Source organism: Dermochelys coriacea, chromosome 1 (assembly GCF_009764565.3).
Source record: "Dermochelys coriacea isolate rDerCor1 chromosome 1, rDerCor1.pri.v4, whole genome shotgun sequence".
In the NCBI taxonomy this organism is placed as follows: domain Eukaryota; kingdom Metazoa; phylum Chordata; order Testudines; family Dermochelyidae; genus Dermochelys; species Dermochelys coriacea.
The window spans coordinates 50,410,625-50,427,473 of record NC_050068.2 but is presented as its reverse complement, the minus strand read 5'-3'; the positions used below and the strand labels follow the sequence as shown (position 1 = coordinate 50,427,473).

At 39.0% G+C, this 16,849-nt stretch overlaps 1 protein-coding gene across 2 annotated transcripts in view; it reads right to left on the bottom strand.

Moving 5' to 3' along the window:
* NBEA (neurobeachin) overlaps positions 1-16,849 on the bottom strand; it is an 835,554-nt gene that overhangs the window by 325,866 nt on the left and 492,839 nt on the right. For both annotated transcript variants that reach the window (XM_038414552.2, XM_038414563.2), the window contains 2 exons: positions 4,804-4,912; positions 550-716 (listed from right to left, as the gene is read on the bottom strand). In XM_038414552.2, the coding sequence (XP_038270480.1) occupies positions 550-716; positions 4,804-4,912 (276 nt within the window). The remainder of the gene's footprint in view (positions 1-549; positions 717-4,803; positions 4,913-16,849) is intronic.

Genomic DNA, 16,849 nt, shown 5'->3' with positions numbered 1-16,849 from the left:
ATAGTTTAGTAGATAGGGCACTAGTCAGGTGAGCTGAGCTCTATTCCTTGTTCTACCACTGACCTTCTGTGTGATCTTAAACAAATCATTTTGCCTCTCTATGCCTCCTCCGACCCTTCATCTCTCTTTTCTATTTACATTGTAATGTCTTTGGGACTGGGACTGTCTCTCACAACCTGTTCGTACAGCAACTAGCCCAAAAGGGGCCCCGATTCTGGTTGGGGCCTCTAGGCCCTATTGGAATACAAATAATAGTGCTACATGATGATCAACAAGTATAAGTATCTACAAATTATCTAAAACAAATTTGAATAAAATATTGTGTTGATAGGCTATGGAGAGCATTGCATCTGCACATCATGTACTAGAAGAGGAATCTCCAAACAGGAAGACTTTTGAGAAAAAAAAAAAAGATATAAAGACGACAAAAGCTCTCTTGAAATGATTCCCACCATCAGCACATCCAATTTTCAATTGTACAGAAATGGCTGATTCATTTTAAATTTTGAAACAAATGTTTATAATTACAGATTTATGATTACAGCTTACCTGTGAGAGACTGCTCCCCAAGCACCATGTTTGTTTGTTAGGATATTCAGTATCTTCTGTTTCAGCTGATTGGCTGTAACATGATCGCGATGTTTAGCAGCACTTATAAGGTGGTCACACATCTTTTCCTCCTCTCTTCTATCAGCAGCATATTGAGCACACTGTGACTAAAAATTTTTTAAAAAATAGTGAATAGTAAATACAATAATTTAGGAAGTGCCTACGAGTTGCTTAGGACTGATTTTCATATATCTGAATTCTCCTTTCTACCTACATCTTAGTCACCTTTGTTCTCACTAAACTCAGCATTTCTAGGTACCGTAAATAAGAAGCACCTTGTCAGTCACAGAAATATAAAGTCTAAATAGAAACACAACATCCATTTTTAAACTCCTTACTTGCACTAGTTGTGTTGATCCCTCCATTACATACTCCAGGGGAAAAAAGAGCATTAATGCTATGTTAAGGTTTAGAAATTAAACCATCAAAAGTGAGGAAATGCAGAATTACAATGAAAACACACTTAACTCTGCCTCTTTGTGCTTATGTTTTAAAATATGGCCTCTTTTCAGATCATTATAAATTATTTGCCAATTAATACCTTATACAATACTTTATACTCTGGAATTTCTTATTCAGTATTGCATATAGAAAGCTACAACACTGTACCAGACAGACTTAGCTTGACTTTTAAGTCTCACTAAGATCTACAAAACAAGATCTTAATAGTTCACAAGTTCAGTACTTTTATAATTATGGATCTTAAAGTGGATCTCTGTTGCTTTTGAAATTAAATGTCTATTTCCTTAATCTCCATATGTTACAACATGCAAAAAACACCACAATACATACATTTACATAAAGGTAAAAACAGTTGGATAAAGTGAAAACGGATAAAAAAATCTATCAAAAATACTTGAAACTGAAAACAAAGCTAGAAATAATTATTTGATCATGTTGCTTTCAAAATCCATCTCTCAAGGAATTTCAATAATTATTGCCGTTTCCGTTACAGACTGATTGTGAAAAAGATTCCATTATCGAAACATTGTTAACTTTAGTTTCTATTTTCTAATACTTTTGTTCTCTTTGTAGCACACATTTGAATTATACATTTATCTACTTTATTCTCAAAAAGAGACTGAATTCAAATTCTCAATACTCCTTTTAGTAGGAATCTGTTTGAAAAGTCTGAATAGGGCAAATGTGTCTATGGCGATTAAAAAAAAAATCACAGTTTTCTTACAGAGATATATCATAAAAAACTACATTATTCTCAATTTATTTTGAATACATTGTGTTGGTTATTTAATGTTTGTGTGCGCAATTATCATTTCTGAATAAAATCCTTCATTTTGAACTAGGTGCTCTTAAAAAGAAAAGGAGTACTTGTGGCACCTTAGAGACTAACAAATTTATTTGAGCATAAGCTTTTGTGAGCTACAGCTCACTTCAGTAGCTCACGAAAGCTTATGCTCAAATAAATTTGTTAGTCAGTAGCTCATGAAAGCTTATGCTCAAATAAATTTGTTAGTCTCTAAGGTGCCACAAGTACTCCTTTTCTTTTTGCGAATACAGACTAACATGGCTGCTACTCTGAAACCTGTCATTATGCAAGGTGTTCTTAAGTTTACGCATTCCATAATAATTGATTGGTTCCCATTGTAAAACAAATTCAATGAAGATTTAATACTACCTACACAAAGTACTATATAATATTGATTATACCAGCAGTTGCAATTAAGCTAACATTCTACTGGAGACATCTTATTGCATTTCATGAATTCAGGTGTGCATACTTCTATACATTAGTGTTTTTATTACAGAAAATGGCAGTACTTGGTAACTTTTTAAGTATGTACTTCATCTACTGTATGTAAAACTATTACTGCAAGGCATCTATTTAAGACAGGAATTACATTACTTTTAAGGGGTTAATTCATTTTTTCAATTTATCTCCATGTACAGGGAAGCACCAATTAGTACAATGATCTGCCTCAGTAATGAGGTTAATATTTCACCAGCTCATTGGACAGTAAAATTAAATTTTCATTTTTCTTCCTGAACAGTTACAGAGGCTAACAAAATGAATGTTAACTGGAAGCAATCATTCTGGAAAAACTGGACTCTTTCAATAATAGCCATAGTCATAAGACAAAATTCACTAGTGTTAACTTTACACACCCTTATGCTCACATCTACACACCCACATGCACCCACACTGTGTCACTATGTAACTTTAGTCCAATAATTGCATCAGTAATGATATAATTGAAGTTTGAGAGGTAAAAGTGAGATAACTTGACTAAATAACTTGACTGATAAAATACCCATTCACTTTTTTTCCTGCATTGAACAATAATTGGCATGCTCAAAATAATCAAATATTTACAAAATAAATATATTTAAATATTGTTTAATAAAATAAAACTGATTTATAATTTAAAATGCAGTAGATGGTAAAAAAACTTTCACACATCTTTTAAGTGGGATGCATGCTAATATGATATGATGCCTATGTAACATTATTACAACATCAATATTTAAAACTGTTTCAGACTTTAAGCACTATCTTATTTTAGGTATATCTACGATTCATAGTGGTACATGATTACATTTAATTTTTTTTATTTTAATTACTTACAGATTTTATCTTGCAAATTTCAAACATATTTCTGAGGCTTTTCACAAGACAATAAGTATAATAAAAATGTTATAGAGAAATGTTTTGGTTTCCTTTCTAGAAAATAAGATTGACTTAAGGCTGTTCCTTTAGGGAATTTAGTTAATATTCTAAATCTTATTTGCTAACAGAAGCTGGAAGTTAATTGAATTTTCTCATTTTGTCTAGAGTTCTGACAGATCTTATACCTCAACATATTCTTCAAAGAGCAGATAACTCAATCTTCTATTGTCATTTTAGGTTACTGTATGATGCCCTGATAAATATCAAATGTTATTTATTGTTGAGGCAATATGAAACTTCACTCTGACATACACTTAATTGTAAATGTGATTTTATCTAAGCTCAAAATATCCAGTATATGTTTCGTAATAAAGTTGTTGCAATCCCATCTGACAAGTGTGTGCTGTCTGGCCTGACAAAATGAAGTAAAGGTTATATGTATTCAAAATGACAACAAGATATCTCTGTGTCTTATATTTTTCTGCTATGTCAAGGAGCACAAGAACTAGTACATCAAAGTGTAGGCTTTAGCGAGCTGCTTCGATGAGATAAAAACCTCATCAAAATTGAGATTACTGGCTTCCATGTCTTGCCACAAGGTGCTTGTTGGCGTTCCCTGACAGATGAATATGTTCATACAGCTATTTATTATCTTCAAGACTACCAAATCAATCAAACGTAATTCTAATGCCATGCCACCAAACATTAAAACATGCTTTTGTGAATTATTTTATATATGAGCATATAGACACACAAATATATACACATAGGCAAAAACAGGAATAATCAAAATTTTTATATTGAAATATCATAGATAAGCTTTTTTTAATATCAAAATATATTACCTGATAAAACCATGTTAAACAAAGAGATTTTTAACATTGTTCTATCAAAAGTTCTCAAATATATCAAGAGATATGTTTGAACAGGAACATGAGAAATTCTAAGTAAACAAAAAGGAAAAAAAGTTCAAACATTCATTTCCAGTAATTAATTATTCTTATTAGCTTAGCAAGTAGAAAAGATACTTAATATCTTCCAATTTATAAGTTATATCCAGTAAATAAGATGAAAAAGTACTAGAAAGCATTGGTCTTGGTAGCGAAAAATACTATACTATTTACAGAACATCAATATTTATTATTTTTCATAAAGCACCTCAAGTGTGCTAGCCTTTAGTTTTATTTATTATACACAAAACTCACATTCTATTGATAAAATCCAGCAAAAATAATTTCACTAGTAAATGTTGTTTGTTTTACTACTTGCAATAAAATCAGACAAGTTCTTTGTGAACCTTAAAGATCTGCCATATCAAGTTAGTAGGCATTCTGATTAAGGGGTTTCTTCAAGCTGTAAATATTTTCATGCATTTCAGTGAAGGGATGAGAAGATAAACTAGTTCCTTGTGTTTGACATTTACCAAAGCTTTTAAAAACTGGCTTTCAAATGCCTTCATTGTAAATTTCTCTCTCTCTCGGAAAAAAAGCTTTATTGTATGAGATTACAGGCTAAGTGATGGCTGAGTGAAAACAGAAAAGCAGGAATTCATCAAGTCTTGAGCTTACCTCAAATTCGGCATGTTTGTGTACATCTTCAGCTCTTTGTCGGTTCAAAATAAACTCTGCCTCATTTGCAACACGCACTATGTGGTCTTTCATTGCATGACATAATAATCTAAAACAAAATAAAACACTTGAAATCCATCTTCATATTTGACTTTCTTCGAATAAATTATTTCAATAAGCTTGCCTTAGAATGGAAATAGTTGAAGATTTGCCAAATGAAATATAATTGCAAAATTAGTTTACATTATTAATTTAACTTTTTCAGAAGAGTTCATTGTAATTTCATGTTTTTGTGAAAAAACAGAGAAAACTCTCTACAATGAAAGAGGCCTTATGCAGTGAGTTTAGTATCAGCTAGCTAACTAAAGGAAACACTGCTTACAGAAGTGTTGTAATTTGGACCTGCTTATAGTGATACTGCAACCACAAATATAGCATGAATATAGGATTTTTTTTTTGGAACAACTACTTAACTATTACTGGTATTTCATCTAGCTAATTAAAATTTGAATGTCCACAGTGCATAAAAGATGCAATGTCTTTTTATTTTTATGTATAACAGCAGCATAAATCAAAGAAATGCAAAAAGAATGCACAATATAACTTGAATTATTTAAATGCACCATTATTAAAATACCAGTATTGCCAAAAATCAAATATCCAAAAATCATGAGACTCCTGTCATAAAATCAGATTCTTAATACATACATAAGTTATTTTGGATTTTTTCCAATTTGCTTTTGGTTTTTGAACCCTTTGGGTGAACTCAGGTAATATTTTTAAGCTTTTCTCTTAATTCAAGAGGACTAGAAACTCACTTTTTACAAATATGAAAGCTGAGATTAAATGAAAACAGATTTTCTTGTAATCAGAGGTTTCCAGTAGCTGGGGATTTAAGAAAAATATCATGAGACTCATGATAAAATTGCAATTGGCAACACTACATGTCATAATAATTGAAAAAAACCCGTAGATTGAGAGCTCTTTTTCAAAAATGACATTGCTCTCTCTCCCCCTATTATTGTTAGGAGTAGCTCTTTGGGTGGGAATGTCAAAAGTGCTACAATACTGGCCTAATTTTGCTCATTGAAGGCAATGAGAGTTTTGTATATTTGTCCCATGGGACTTTGGTGTCTTGACATTTTTGAAAATCTCGTTAGGTGCTTATTTGCATCTCTAGTGCCTAAATATCTTAAAAATCTAGCCCTGAGTGAACAGAGAGTAGTGAGATTTATTCATGGTTATCACTATATTAGTATTTTTCAATTTATAAAAGGAGGATGTATCTCAGTTTTGTGAGACTCCTGGAGAGGGAAAGAGGCTCAAGACAACTGCTTCAGGGGATAGGTCAGTGGTACTTTACCAGAGATTTCTGAAAAACAGAATTGCGTTTAAAGTTTGCCGCCATTTCTATTCAAGGAAACAGGATTTTGTACAGTTAATAAATAAACTATGAAAATACTTTATTTGGTGTCACTGATTTCTGCTTCAAACAGGAAACTGCCCTAAAAGGCCCCAAAATACGCTTCCGTTCAGCAAAGAGGTGGCAGCAACAACATCATTATCGCTATCTTGTCTGAATTAAATCACAGTCCACTAGCTCTTATCCAATCCCAAATTCATGTTGACACTGTGGATTTCATTCAGCTATTCTAGCTGGGTCAGATGTGATGGCGATGAAGAGCTGCACATATACTGCAGCACATAACTCCGCATTAACCAAACCAGCAGCCTCATGTACGACTTGAACAAGAGCGGTGACAACATAGGGGAGTCTTCTCAGGGGCATCATTTTCTATGGAGCAGTGGGAGCAGTTGCCCTCCACAACCCCAAACTTTTTATAGCTCCCTGGTAGCCAGGCTGTCGTGTCTCCCCCAAGCCTGCAGGGAGTACTGTTGGGCAGGCTGGGGTAGGTCACCTAATCCTTACATCATCAGTGCTGCCCCTGCCGCCCCCACCCCGGTCCCCACCAGCTGCACAGGAAGCAGCAGCAGAGGTGTGGGCCAGAAAAAAATCACAGAACAAGCCAGGCCCTGATCCAAGCCCTGCGTCAGCGATTGGTGAGACACCCACCCTGGCTCACTGTCTGCCCACATCACCTCCCTGCTCCCCACCCCCACCTCCCAAAGCAGGGAGCAGGAGCTGGGAGAGAGAAGCAAGGATGCCCCCGAGCCCCTGAACTTTTCTGAAATGACTCCTGTGGCATTAGTATACTTGCTTACAATTACTATTTGGCATCTCTCAGAAAGATAGCAATGTACCTAGTGTGCTTCGGAGATCCTTTGGTGCCAAGACAGCCAGGGTTAAATAAGGTTTTACAGGGATCACCGGGTCTGATATCTGCATAATAGTTCACTGAAGGGTGGCATGTGAAGTCTCTACTGTGAGCTGGTAGTCCACTGGTCATCATAATCGTTGTGAAATGTATGGATGGATATTTAAGGAGTTATGCATCTGTACTGAAAATTATGTCCTTAAGGTCTTGGAGTTAAGGCAGGTTACCAGGTGGTGACATACCTCAGAGCTGTTCCTTTCAGGTAGAGGGTAAGAGACACCTATCTCCCTGCCTGGTCATTGGTGTATTACATACCTCTCCCAACATGTCTATTTCCAGACTGAAACATGTGCCAACTAAGTGATTGTGGAATATAGAAGAGAGGAAATCTACAGGAAGAAACAGTCAGCAGGGGGTGTCCTGTTTATGAAGTATATCTTGGAGAACAAAGAGATACAATGACTACTTCAACTAAAAGGCAAACGGACAGCGTACTTGCCTTATGAAAGAACAATCACAGCCAGGCTGGCTGTAAAGCACTGCAAAGATTTTGGTGGGCAACAGCCTACCCTACTAGACATGAGAGGATCGTGTTAATTAAGACAAGGCTTGAGAATGTGTACTCCTATGTGAAATACTTTGCAACTTTATTAAATTTCATTTGGTTGAAATCAGACTCATTCTCCAATTTGTCAAGGTTGTTTTGATTTCTAATCCTGTCCTCCAAAGTGCTAGCAACCCCTCCCAGGTTGGTGTTGTATGCAAATTTTATAAGCGAATTCTCCATTACATTATGCAAGTGATTAATGAAAATATTGTACTCTATTAGACCCATGACACACACCTGTGGAACCCCATTAGATACACCTTCCCAGTTTAACAGCAAACCATTGATAACTTGTCTGAGTATGGTCTTTCAACCAGTTATGCACCCACTTTATAGTAATTTAATCTAAACCACATTTCTCTAGTTTGCTTATGAGCCTGTGTCAAAAGCCTTACTAAAATCAAGATTATCACTTCTTCAACTTCCTCACATGGACTAGGTCAGTAACCTTGTCAAAGGAGGAAATTAGGTGTGACATGATTTGTTCTTGACAAATCCATGTTGGCTATTACTTATACTCTTTTTAGGTGCTTACAACTGATTGTTTAATAATTTCTTCCAGTGTCTCTCCAAATAGACTGGCTGGCATATAATTCCCATAGCCTCTTTGTGCCCCTTTTTAAAGATAGGTAATATATTTGCCCTTCTCCAGTCTTCGGGGAATTCACCCATGCTCCAAGAATTCTTAAAGATAATCACAATGTTCTGAGATTGCTTCAGCTAGTTCCTTAAATATCATAAGACGAATTTCATCAGACTCTGCCAGCTTAAATACATTTAACTTATTTAAATATTCTTTAACCCAGTGGTCCCCAAACTTTTTACCTTGTACCCCACCTTACCCCTTACTGGAAGGGGGGATGTGGACAGGGTTAAAGAGTGCCAAGGCTGGGGCAACAGCTGGGGGTGGTCGCAGAACAGGGTCAGCATCCAGCATCCCCAACTGAGGGGCTAGGGCCAGAAGCAGAGCAGGACGGTGCTCCCTCCCTACCCTCTGTGGCGGCTGGCCCCGGCCCCAGCCACCCCCCCCGAACGTTCTTCGTCCCCCCCCCAGGGGACACGCCCCACAGATTGGGGACCTCTGCTTTAACCTGTAATTTCCACATTGTGGTTTATGTTAACATTAAATATTTCGTCACAATTAGCCTTTTTAGTGAAGACTGAAGCAAAATGGGCATTAAACACCTCAGTCTTCTTGACGTCATCAGTTATTAGCTCTCCTTCCCTGCAAAGTAATGGACCTACATTTCCCTTCATTTTTCTTTTACTCATAGTGTATTTACAGAACGTACTCCCTTGTGTGAACTTTGTTAGGTGAAATTCATTTTGTGCCTTAGCCTGATTTTGTCCTACATGCTTGTGGTATTCTTTTGTATTCATCCTTAGCAATCTGTCCATGTTTCTACTTTTTGTAGAATTCCTTCTTTGATTTTCAGGTAATTAAAGAGCTCCCGATGGTGCCATATTGGCCTCTTATTAGTCTTCCTATCTTTCCTCTGCATCAGGATAGTTTGCTATTGTGCCTTTAATATTGCCTCTTTGAGAAACTGACAGCTCTCCTTTGCTCCCTTTTCTCTTAGATTTTCTTCTCATGGTACCTTTTCTACCAGTTCTCTAACTTGGCTAAAGTTTTCTATTTTGAAGTTCACTGTCTTTATCCTGCAGTTCTCACTACTTCCTTTCCTCAAGATAATGTAACTGTTTCATGATCACTTTCACCCAAATTGCTTCCAACTAATTCCTCTCTGTTAATCAGAATCAAGTCTGATGTCTCAAATTTGTAGACAGTTAAGTCTTTTTATGGTGAACTCCCTTTGCATGACGTGCTGAACACAGGTCTAAACTTTCTGGAGGCGACTTACTGAATTGCATCCCAGATAGCTGCTCTGCCTAGGAAATGGACTTAATTAGTATGTTGAAGCCATCAATACAGTAATCTAAGGCTGTCAGTTTTGAATGATTCATCTACAGGTACCCATGGAACAATGGGTTTTCTACAGAGAGGTGGATGAAGCATAAAAAAGGGTGGTGTTAGGTGGCCAACCATCCAAACTGAAAGCCTTGCAAGAACAAGAGGGCAAGAGAAACTCTGCCCAGCCTGAAACACCAGCAGACTGTGACTCACAGAAAGGGTGAGATGGACTCGGGGAGGATGCAGCTTAGGACTCTGTTGTTTTACAAAGAGCTGTAACACTCAAGTGCTTTTAAATGTAAAGTCATTGTGATTAAGAAATTCCTTTGCTTAGTCTGCGTTCCTTGCTTTCCTGCCATTTTGACCCCAAGGAGGCTAAACTAAAAGCCAAGAGTGCCCACAGCCTTGGCCGAACTCTGGGAAAATGTATGCAAGTGACTGAGGAGCTCAGGAAGTCTGATGTGCTTGTTTCAGGGGCTATAACCACTGGATTGTGGATCCCATGGCCAAAGAAAGGACTCAGGCAAGTGATATGAGCAAGGGAGCGAGCCTTAGAGTCCCAGAGCTAGAAACAGTGAATAGACTTTGCCCAAACTGAGTTGACTTGGAAGCATGTAGGACCATGTGGTTGGACTACTCACAAGAGAATGGTGTCCATATTGGGTCAGGTTGCGACAGTAGTCATTAATCCTCCTACCTAAATTATGTCTTCAGATATGAATTTTCACATTCATCAATTTTCTTTTTTAGTTTAGCTATGTTGCAGTCAGTTCTTTGAAGCAAAATATCTTGCATAGAATGGAACTAAAGAAGACTCTTAGTTTTTTATATTTCTGGAAAAAATAGCCATGCTTATGTCCTATGACAAAGTTCCTGCTCAACCTTGGTGGGTCTTGCGCTTATTGGCGGATTTGCTTGCCTTGGAGCTTCACGGCAGCCCTCAGCTTGGCCGTTTTTCTGAATTCACAGTCCAGGTTGACTCCTCCTGTGTCTGACCAGGAGTTGGGAAGATTTGGGGGGAACCCGGGCCTGCCCTCTACTCCGAGTTCCAGCCCAAGGCCCTGTGGAATGCAGCTGTCTAGAGTGCCTCCTGGAACAGCTGTGTGACAGCTACAACTCCCTGGGCTACTTCCCCATGGCCTCCTCCCAACACCTTCTTTATCCTCACCATAGGACCTTCCTCCTGGAGTCTGATAATGCTTGTACACCTTAGTCCTCCAACCGTCCGCGTTCTCACTCTCAGCTCCTAGTGCCTCTTGCTCCCAGCTCCTCTCACACACACCACAAATTGAAGAGAGCTCCTTTTTAAAACCCAGATGCCCTGATTAGCCAGCCTTAATTGATTCAAGCAGCTTCTTGATTGGCTGCAGGTGTTCTAATCAACCTGTCTTAATTGTCTCCAGAAGGTTCCTGATTGTTCTGGAACCTTCCCTGTTACCTTACCCAGGGAAAAGGGACCTACTTAGCCTGGGGCTAATATATCTGCCTTCTATTACTCTCCTATAGCCATCTGGCCCGACCCTGTCACAGTCCCCCAATCTTTTTGGATGCTCCAGGTAAGTTAAAAAGGCAGCCTATTCCTAAATAGCAACGGTCAAAATGTATTACAGAATGCACATTTGATATAGTTTAGCTAAGATCCCGTCCCTGTCCCCATTCCTGAAGATCTGCCTGCTTACTTGTCCAGAGGAACAGATGTACTTTCATCAGATGCTCATTGATGAGATCTGCCAAGATGCAACTTATACAAGCTTTGGAGCTTACACAGAGCTCTGAGAGCTGTCTTGAGAGCTTCTATTTCTCACCAACAGAAGTTGGCCCAATAAAAAAAAAATTACCTCACCCACCTTGTGTCTCTAATCTCATCTCTAAACAGTCAGTTCACAACAAACTTGATACACAGCTCTGTCCTTTGCAACATACAACAACACTAACACCATCAAGCTAGCACAGTGCTTGGGCAACCTCAACTCATGAATGAAGAATAGCAGACTGAAGCTAAACCCAACCAAGACAGTGATTATGCTGGTTGACAGAGAAAAACATTTTAAGGAATTTTGAGACATCATGCAGTCTCCTCTGCTTTGAAATGCCAACACACAATTAGTCAGGTCAGTTCACAGTTTAAAAGTGCTCCAAAATTTTTCACTGATACTGAGCTCTCACATAGAAAGTGTAATTCAGTGACACCGCTAACATCTATGTATGAGTAAAACACCATACTGCATCCTCGCAACTTATGACCTGCCTTATTACTAAATGACTGTCATCTCCTGACTGGGACTAGGGCATTCCAATGTGTATAGACATGAAATCTTCAATCCTGAGGAAAATACAACTAGTGCAGAATTCAATAACTCAGCTCCTCAAAAACTCAGGCTACTGAGAGTATATTAAACCTGTCCTCTGATCATTACACTGGGTCCCCATTCCTCAGAATATCAAGTCTACTTCAAGATCTTTGGCCTTATCTTCAAGGCTCTTAATGATCTGGAGTTGGGCGGGTGTAACTAAATGATTACCTAAAGAGAGGCTTCAAGATCAAGACAAGGTTTATAGTTGATAACTCTGTTTCTCTGGTGTCTGAGGCATGCATTACTACCTACAAGGTTGTCTTGGACACCACTTGGCCTTCCTTAATTATGCCCTTACGCTGTCCCCTCTACTGCATGAGAGCTCTGCGAAGAAGGGATGTCAACCTGTCCCATGTAAGAAAATCGTTCTTGGCCAGCGGGGCCTGGCAGTTTGCCACATGCAGTGAAACTGAGGAGTGTGCCTTCTTCCCAAATAGGTCACTCATTTGGGGACTGTGTCTTTCGGTGCACCTTTGCTCAATCTTAACTTCTCTTGTACAGCTGACACAACCAAAGGACCTGGATTGGCATGAGTGAAGAAGTACTCAAACCCTAAAGAGGGAACCTAGTACCATTTCTTGACTCATTTTGCTGTTGGTATTATAGTGGATTGCATATGCCACCAAGATTTTAGCTGGATCTAGCAGTCCCTCATCAACAGGGAGTGTAATCCTGATTGGCCAGAAGCTGGCAGTATGTCACACTGCATATGGGATTTCTCTGATATGACAAAAAGTCTTTATCTCTGGGGTCTAAGCAATCCTCACAAGGAACTCCTGGAACACTTTAAATACATCCAAGTGCCTGGACTGATGCTGGAAATACCACTTCATACAGCAATCATATTCTTTTTGTATTGCATTTGAAAAGCAATGGGCTGAGATTATAAGTGAGATTCAAAAGCCATTCTAATACTTCTGGATTAACTAGATGGATCCCCCTGGTGCCACCACTGCTAGCGTGAATGGGGCAGTTGTCCATGATGTGCTGCATGGTTTGTATCTCATCACAGTCAGAATTTGGCAATTCTTTGATTTTCCATTTGTGGAGGAAATTCCACACCTTCTCTGCATTGTCTGAATGCAATTAAGTGCACTCCAATGCTTCCTGGGATTCTGGCTTCTTTGTACTCCTTTCATTGGATCTTCAATCAAGTCTTTGTTTGGGACATCACAAGTGGCCTCCTGATTCAAATCAGTAAGTGTGGCATCCTTTCTATTGGCCTGTAATGTTGGCGTGTGTATCCAGAAATGCATCCTGCATTTGAGTTGAGAGGGTGGCAGTGAATTGAAATCTTGTATCAGCAGGTCTGGGGCAACCAGAATCTTCTTGTATTCCCGGACCACAGCATTGTCTCACCTGATGTTGGCAGGTGCAATGCCCACCAAAACTAGAAGCCACAGTATTGGATTTGACTTGAGAAAGCTGCTAAACGTTCCTAAGTATGGCATTAATTCAGTTTCAACAAGATTAGCATGGGAGCTGTTGCACCAAACTGGTGCACAATATTCCACTGTTGGCAAGAGCCTAGCTTGTATTGACCTTTGAAGTGTGTGCGCATCATATCCCCAGCATGTGCCAGAAAGTTCCTGGATTATGTTAACCCTTGTCTTTATCTTCTTTAGGTGTTGTCAAGGTGTTGGCTACAGCTCAGTGTCTGATTACAGATAACGCCAACGTACTGTGGATTGTGGCCACATGAAAGAGACAGATGAGAAAAGTCCACTTTCAGAGGCACTTTGGTCTCATGGTTACTTAAGTGGAAGACAGAGAACAAATGTTTTTGAAGCACTGGGTTTCAGTCGCCAAGCTTTGAAATACATCTTAAGTGTCTGGAAATCAATGTTCATGACTTTTTCTATGGCCTTCAGAGAGGACACTTGTGTTGTTAGTTCAATGCCATTTGCAGAGATGAATTCACAAGATGATGTGACTGATATGTCACTGGTATAGAGATTGAACAATGCAGGTGCTAAAACATATCCCTATGGGAGGCTGTTGTTCAATCTCCGTGATTTACTGGCAGATGTGCTAAGGTGTATGTGTAAATCTTCTGTTATTCAGCATCTAGGTGATGAGTCTGATGGTTTATTCACATGGGAAAGCTAATGATAACTTCAGCATGAGACCTTGGCACCACACAGTATTTTATTCAGAAAAAAGGTCTATGAATGTTGATGTTTGTAATTTTCACGGGTAATCAGATTCTATGTAGCCGGTTAAGGTCACAGCAGTTGCGACCAGTTCTAAATCCAGCCTGCTCTTTGGGGACCAGTTGGTCCAGTGTCAGCTGTAACTTTAAAAGTAGGAGCTACTCCAACAGTTAAAGCAACTGGTAAGGAGGGAGATGGGCTGGTAGCTCTTTAGGTCAGTGGCCTCTTTTCTGGCTTAAAATGGCTATAAACTTGGTTACCTTCCACACTTTTGGTATTATACTAGAAGAGTGGATGTTGCTGAAGAGGCCTGCCAGCTCTTTCTTGCCTTTGGACCAAGTTCTTCAAGAATTCTGGATACAGTCTGTTCATTCCTCCCTATTTTCTGATTTAATGTTGGAAAGACCCTGGGTCCACTTCATCTACTATGTAGGGGGCAGAAAGGGGTGAAGACACCAGGTGCTGATTTAGTGCACAGTAAAGTTGTTTGTGGACTTGCCACCTGATGTTTTTGTCTTCGGCACAAGGGAGTTGGCAATTAACTGTGTGGAGATGGCATGTGCACTTAGTTGAGGTAGTTTGTAGGCTGCTGGAGCCAAACTGCCTAAAAGACAGAGGAGTTTCCAGGCTTTGTGACTTGACCCAGTGAAGTCAAGCACCATCACCATTTCATACCACCTTGTTCTTCTTGCTGAGTTCAAAGACTCAAGCAATACCATCGCAATTAGAGGGCTTTTGTTGGCTTGACATTGGTGGAAGAGTGCCTCGCTCTCTTCTGTCCAACGAGGAGTTGTGACATCACCCAGGGTACAATCTGAACTGTTAAACAGCTGTGTCCCCTCAGTTCTCCAATCTGGGGTGCTTTTTACACTGCTTCGCTGTGTAAGCAACCACCCCTGGTCTGCGCTCACACAGCCTGCAGCATGTAAATTACTCCCAGTTGCACTGCATGGTTGCTATAGCCAGCCACTCATGGATTACACTGTAGAGTAACACCAGCAAACTCTCCGGTCCCAGACTTTACCCCAGAAATGTTCATCTTTGTACTGCCCAGCACCCTCCTGGACAATACAAACTCATCTAAAGTCAGTCATTTATTAATAGAAAATGATATGCACATTCCTTGTTATCCCAAATGGAGTCTTCCAAACACTTCAATCCAAACGCACAGGTTTAGATAAAACAATAAAACTAGTTTATTAACTATAGAAACAGATTTTAAGTGAGTACAAGTAATGAGGCATAAAGGTCAGAATTGGTTACATTTATTGGGAAATAAAAGTAAAACACAACTAATACCTAACTTAATAAGCTAAATAAATTAAAAAGCAAAGGTCTCTCTCACCACATATTCCACCAGATTTTACTGGCTAAACCCCCATTCAAACAGGATCTCTCCCGCTTTCCAATGCTGCTTTTTTTTTCGTTTCTGTAGGTGTTGTTGGCGACATGGGTAGAGAGATAAGAAGAGAGAGATGTTTTGGGGCATCTGCCTTCTCCCCTTATAGTCCTTTCTCTTGCACAAGAATCATCTCCAGCTGAGGTTCAGCAGATAGAAATTCTGTTTGGACAGGAATCTCAAGCTGTTCCTTTGTCAAAATGTAGATTTCCATCCACACCATCTTTCCTACCAAAGAATGGCCACTGAATCAATTGATTGTCCATTTGATTTCATTGACACCTGACTGAAGGGTCAGTTTGTCTTTTGTCTCTGCTGTGGCTCCCAATAGAGCCCTGCACCTTCTTGGATATCTGCTTTATATCCGTGGCTATAAATTGGGGGGCTCTACACCAGTAGTATTCTGGAGCTCATTTCTTTAGATCTGATGAGACCTTCATGGATTGATCTAGAAGGCAGAGTTTCAGCTTCATGACTTGTGCATTCTAGCAGAGAAGGATAAGCACACTGAACATCTGCTTGGAATATGCAATTCTCCCAGGCAGAAGACACACTTACTGTCTCTAGCCTTCAAGGGAATAAGTTCATCACAGGATGGACATGGCTTGAAGCCTGCAAGTTTTGGTCCACCATGTTAAGGAGCCCACTATAAGGGACTCTGTATGAGGAGGTGTATGTCTGACCAGTTGTATTAGGTCCAGACATGTCAGGTTAGTTCACAGCAGTTAATAAAGAGGTTGGAAGGTTTTGAAGACATTTAGCCTGAGCTAAAAATTAGCAGGTTGGATATTCCCCAGTTTTCATCTTGTTGCCAGGGGCAGTAAGAAGGAAGTGAGGGAGGGTTGCGAATATCCCAACCTTTCTGAGTTCATATGGGAGCAAAAGGTGGCACAAGGTGATGAACAGCCTGGATGGAGACTGCTACTAAAAAAAACAAACAAACTCCTCTATCATATTCACAAGGTGCAAGTGCACCTATAGTGAGTTCCACATTGATACATACTCAGAAGAAGAATACTACATATAAATGCTTTTGATTGATTGCAGTTTTCTTAAGGTCCTCAAAGACTGTTTACTATTTTTTATGCTAAATACTTTTCACTGGTATGTATCATGCATCATTGTTAAAAAAGCCAATGAATTTCCAAATAATTTTACATGTATATTTCAGCAAATAAATGGAAATTTGAAATCCTAATTTTCAGGGAATGATCTAACAGCTGTTAATGAGGTTCTTAATTTGTGAGACTAGTACCATCAACGCTGCATATTCCCAATGTGAAATGGATTAAAGAGGCATTTTATAAAGCTGATAATTTACAATCAAATGCAAAACTACAAAATG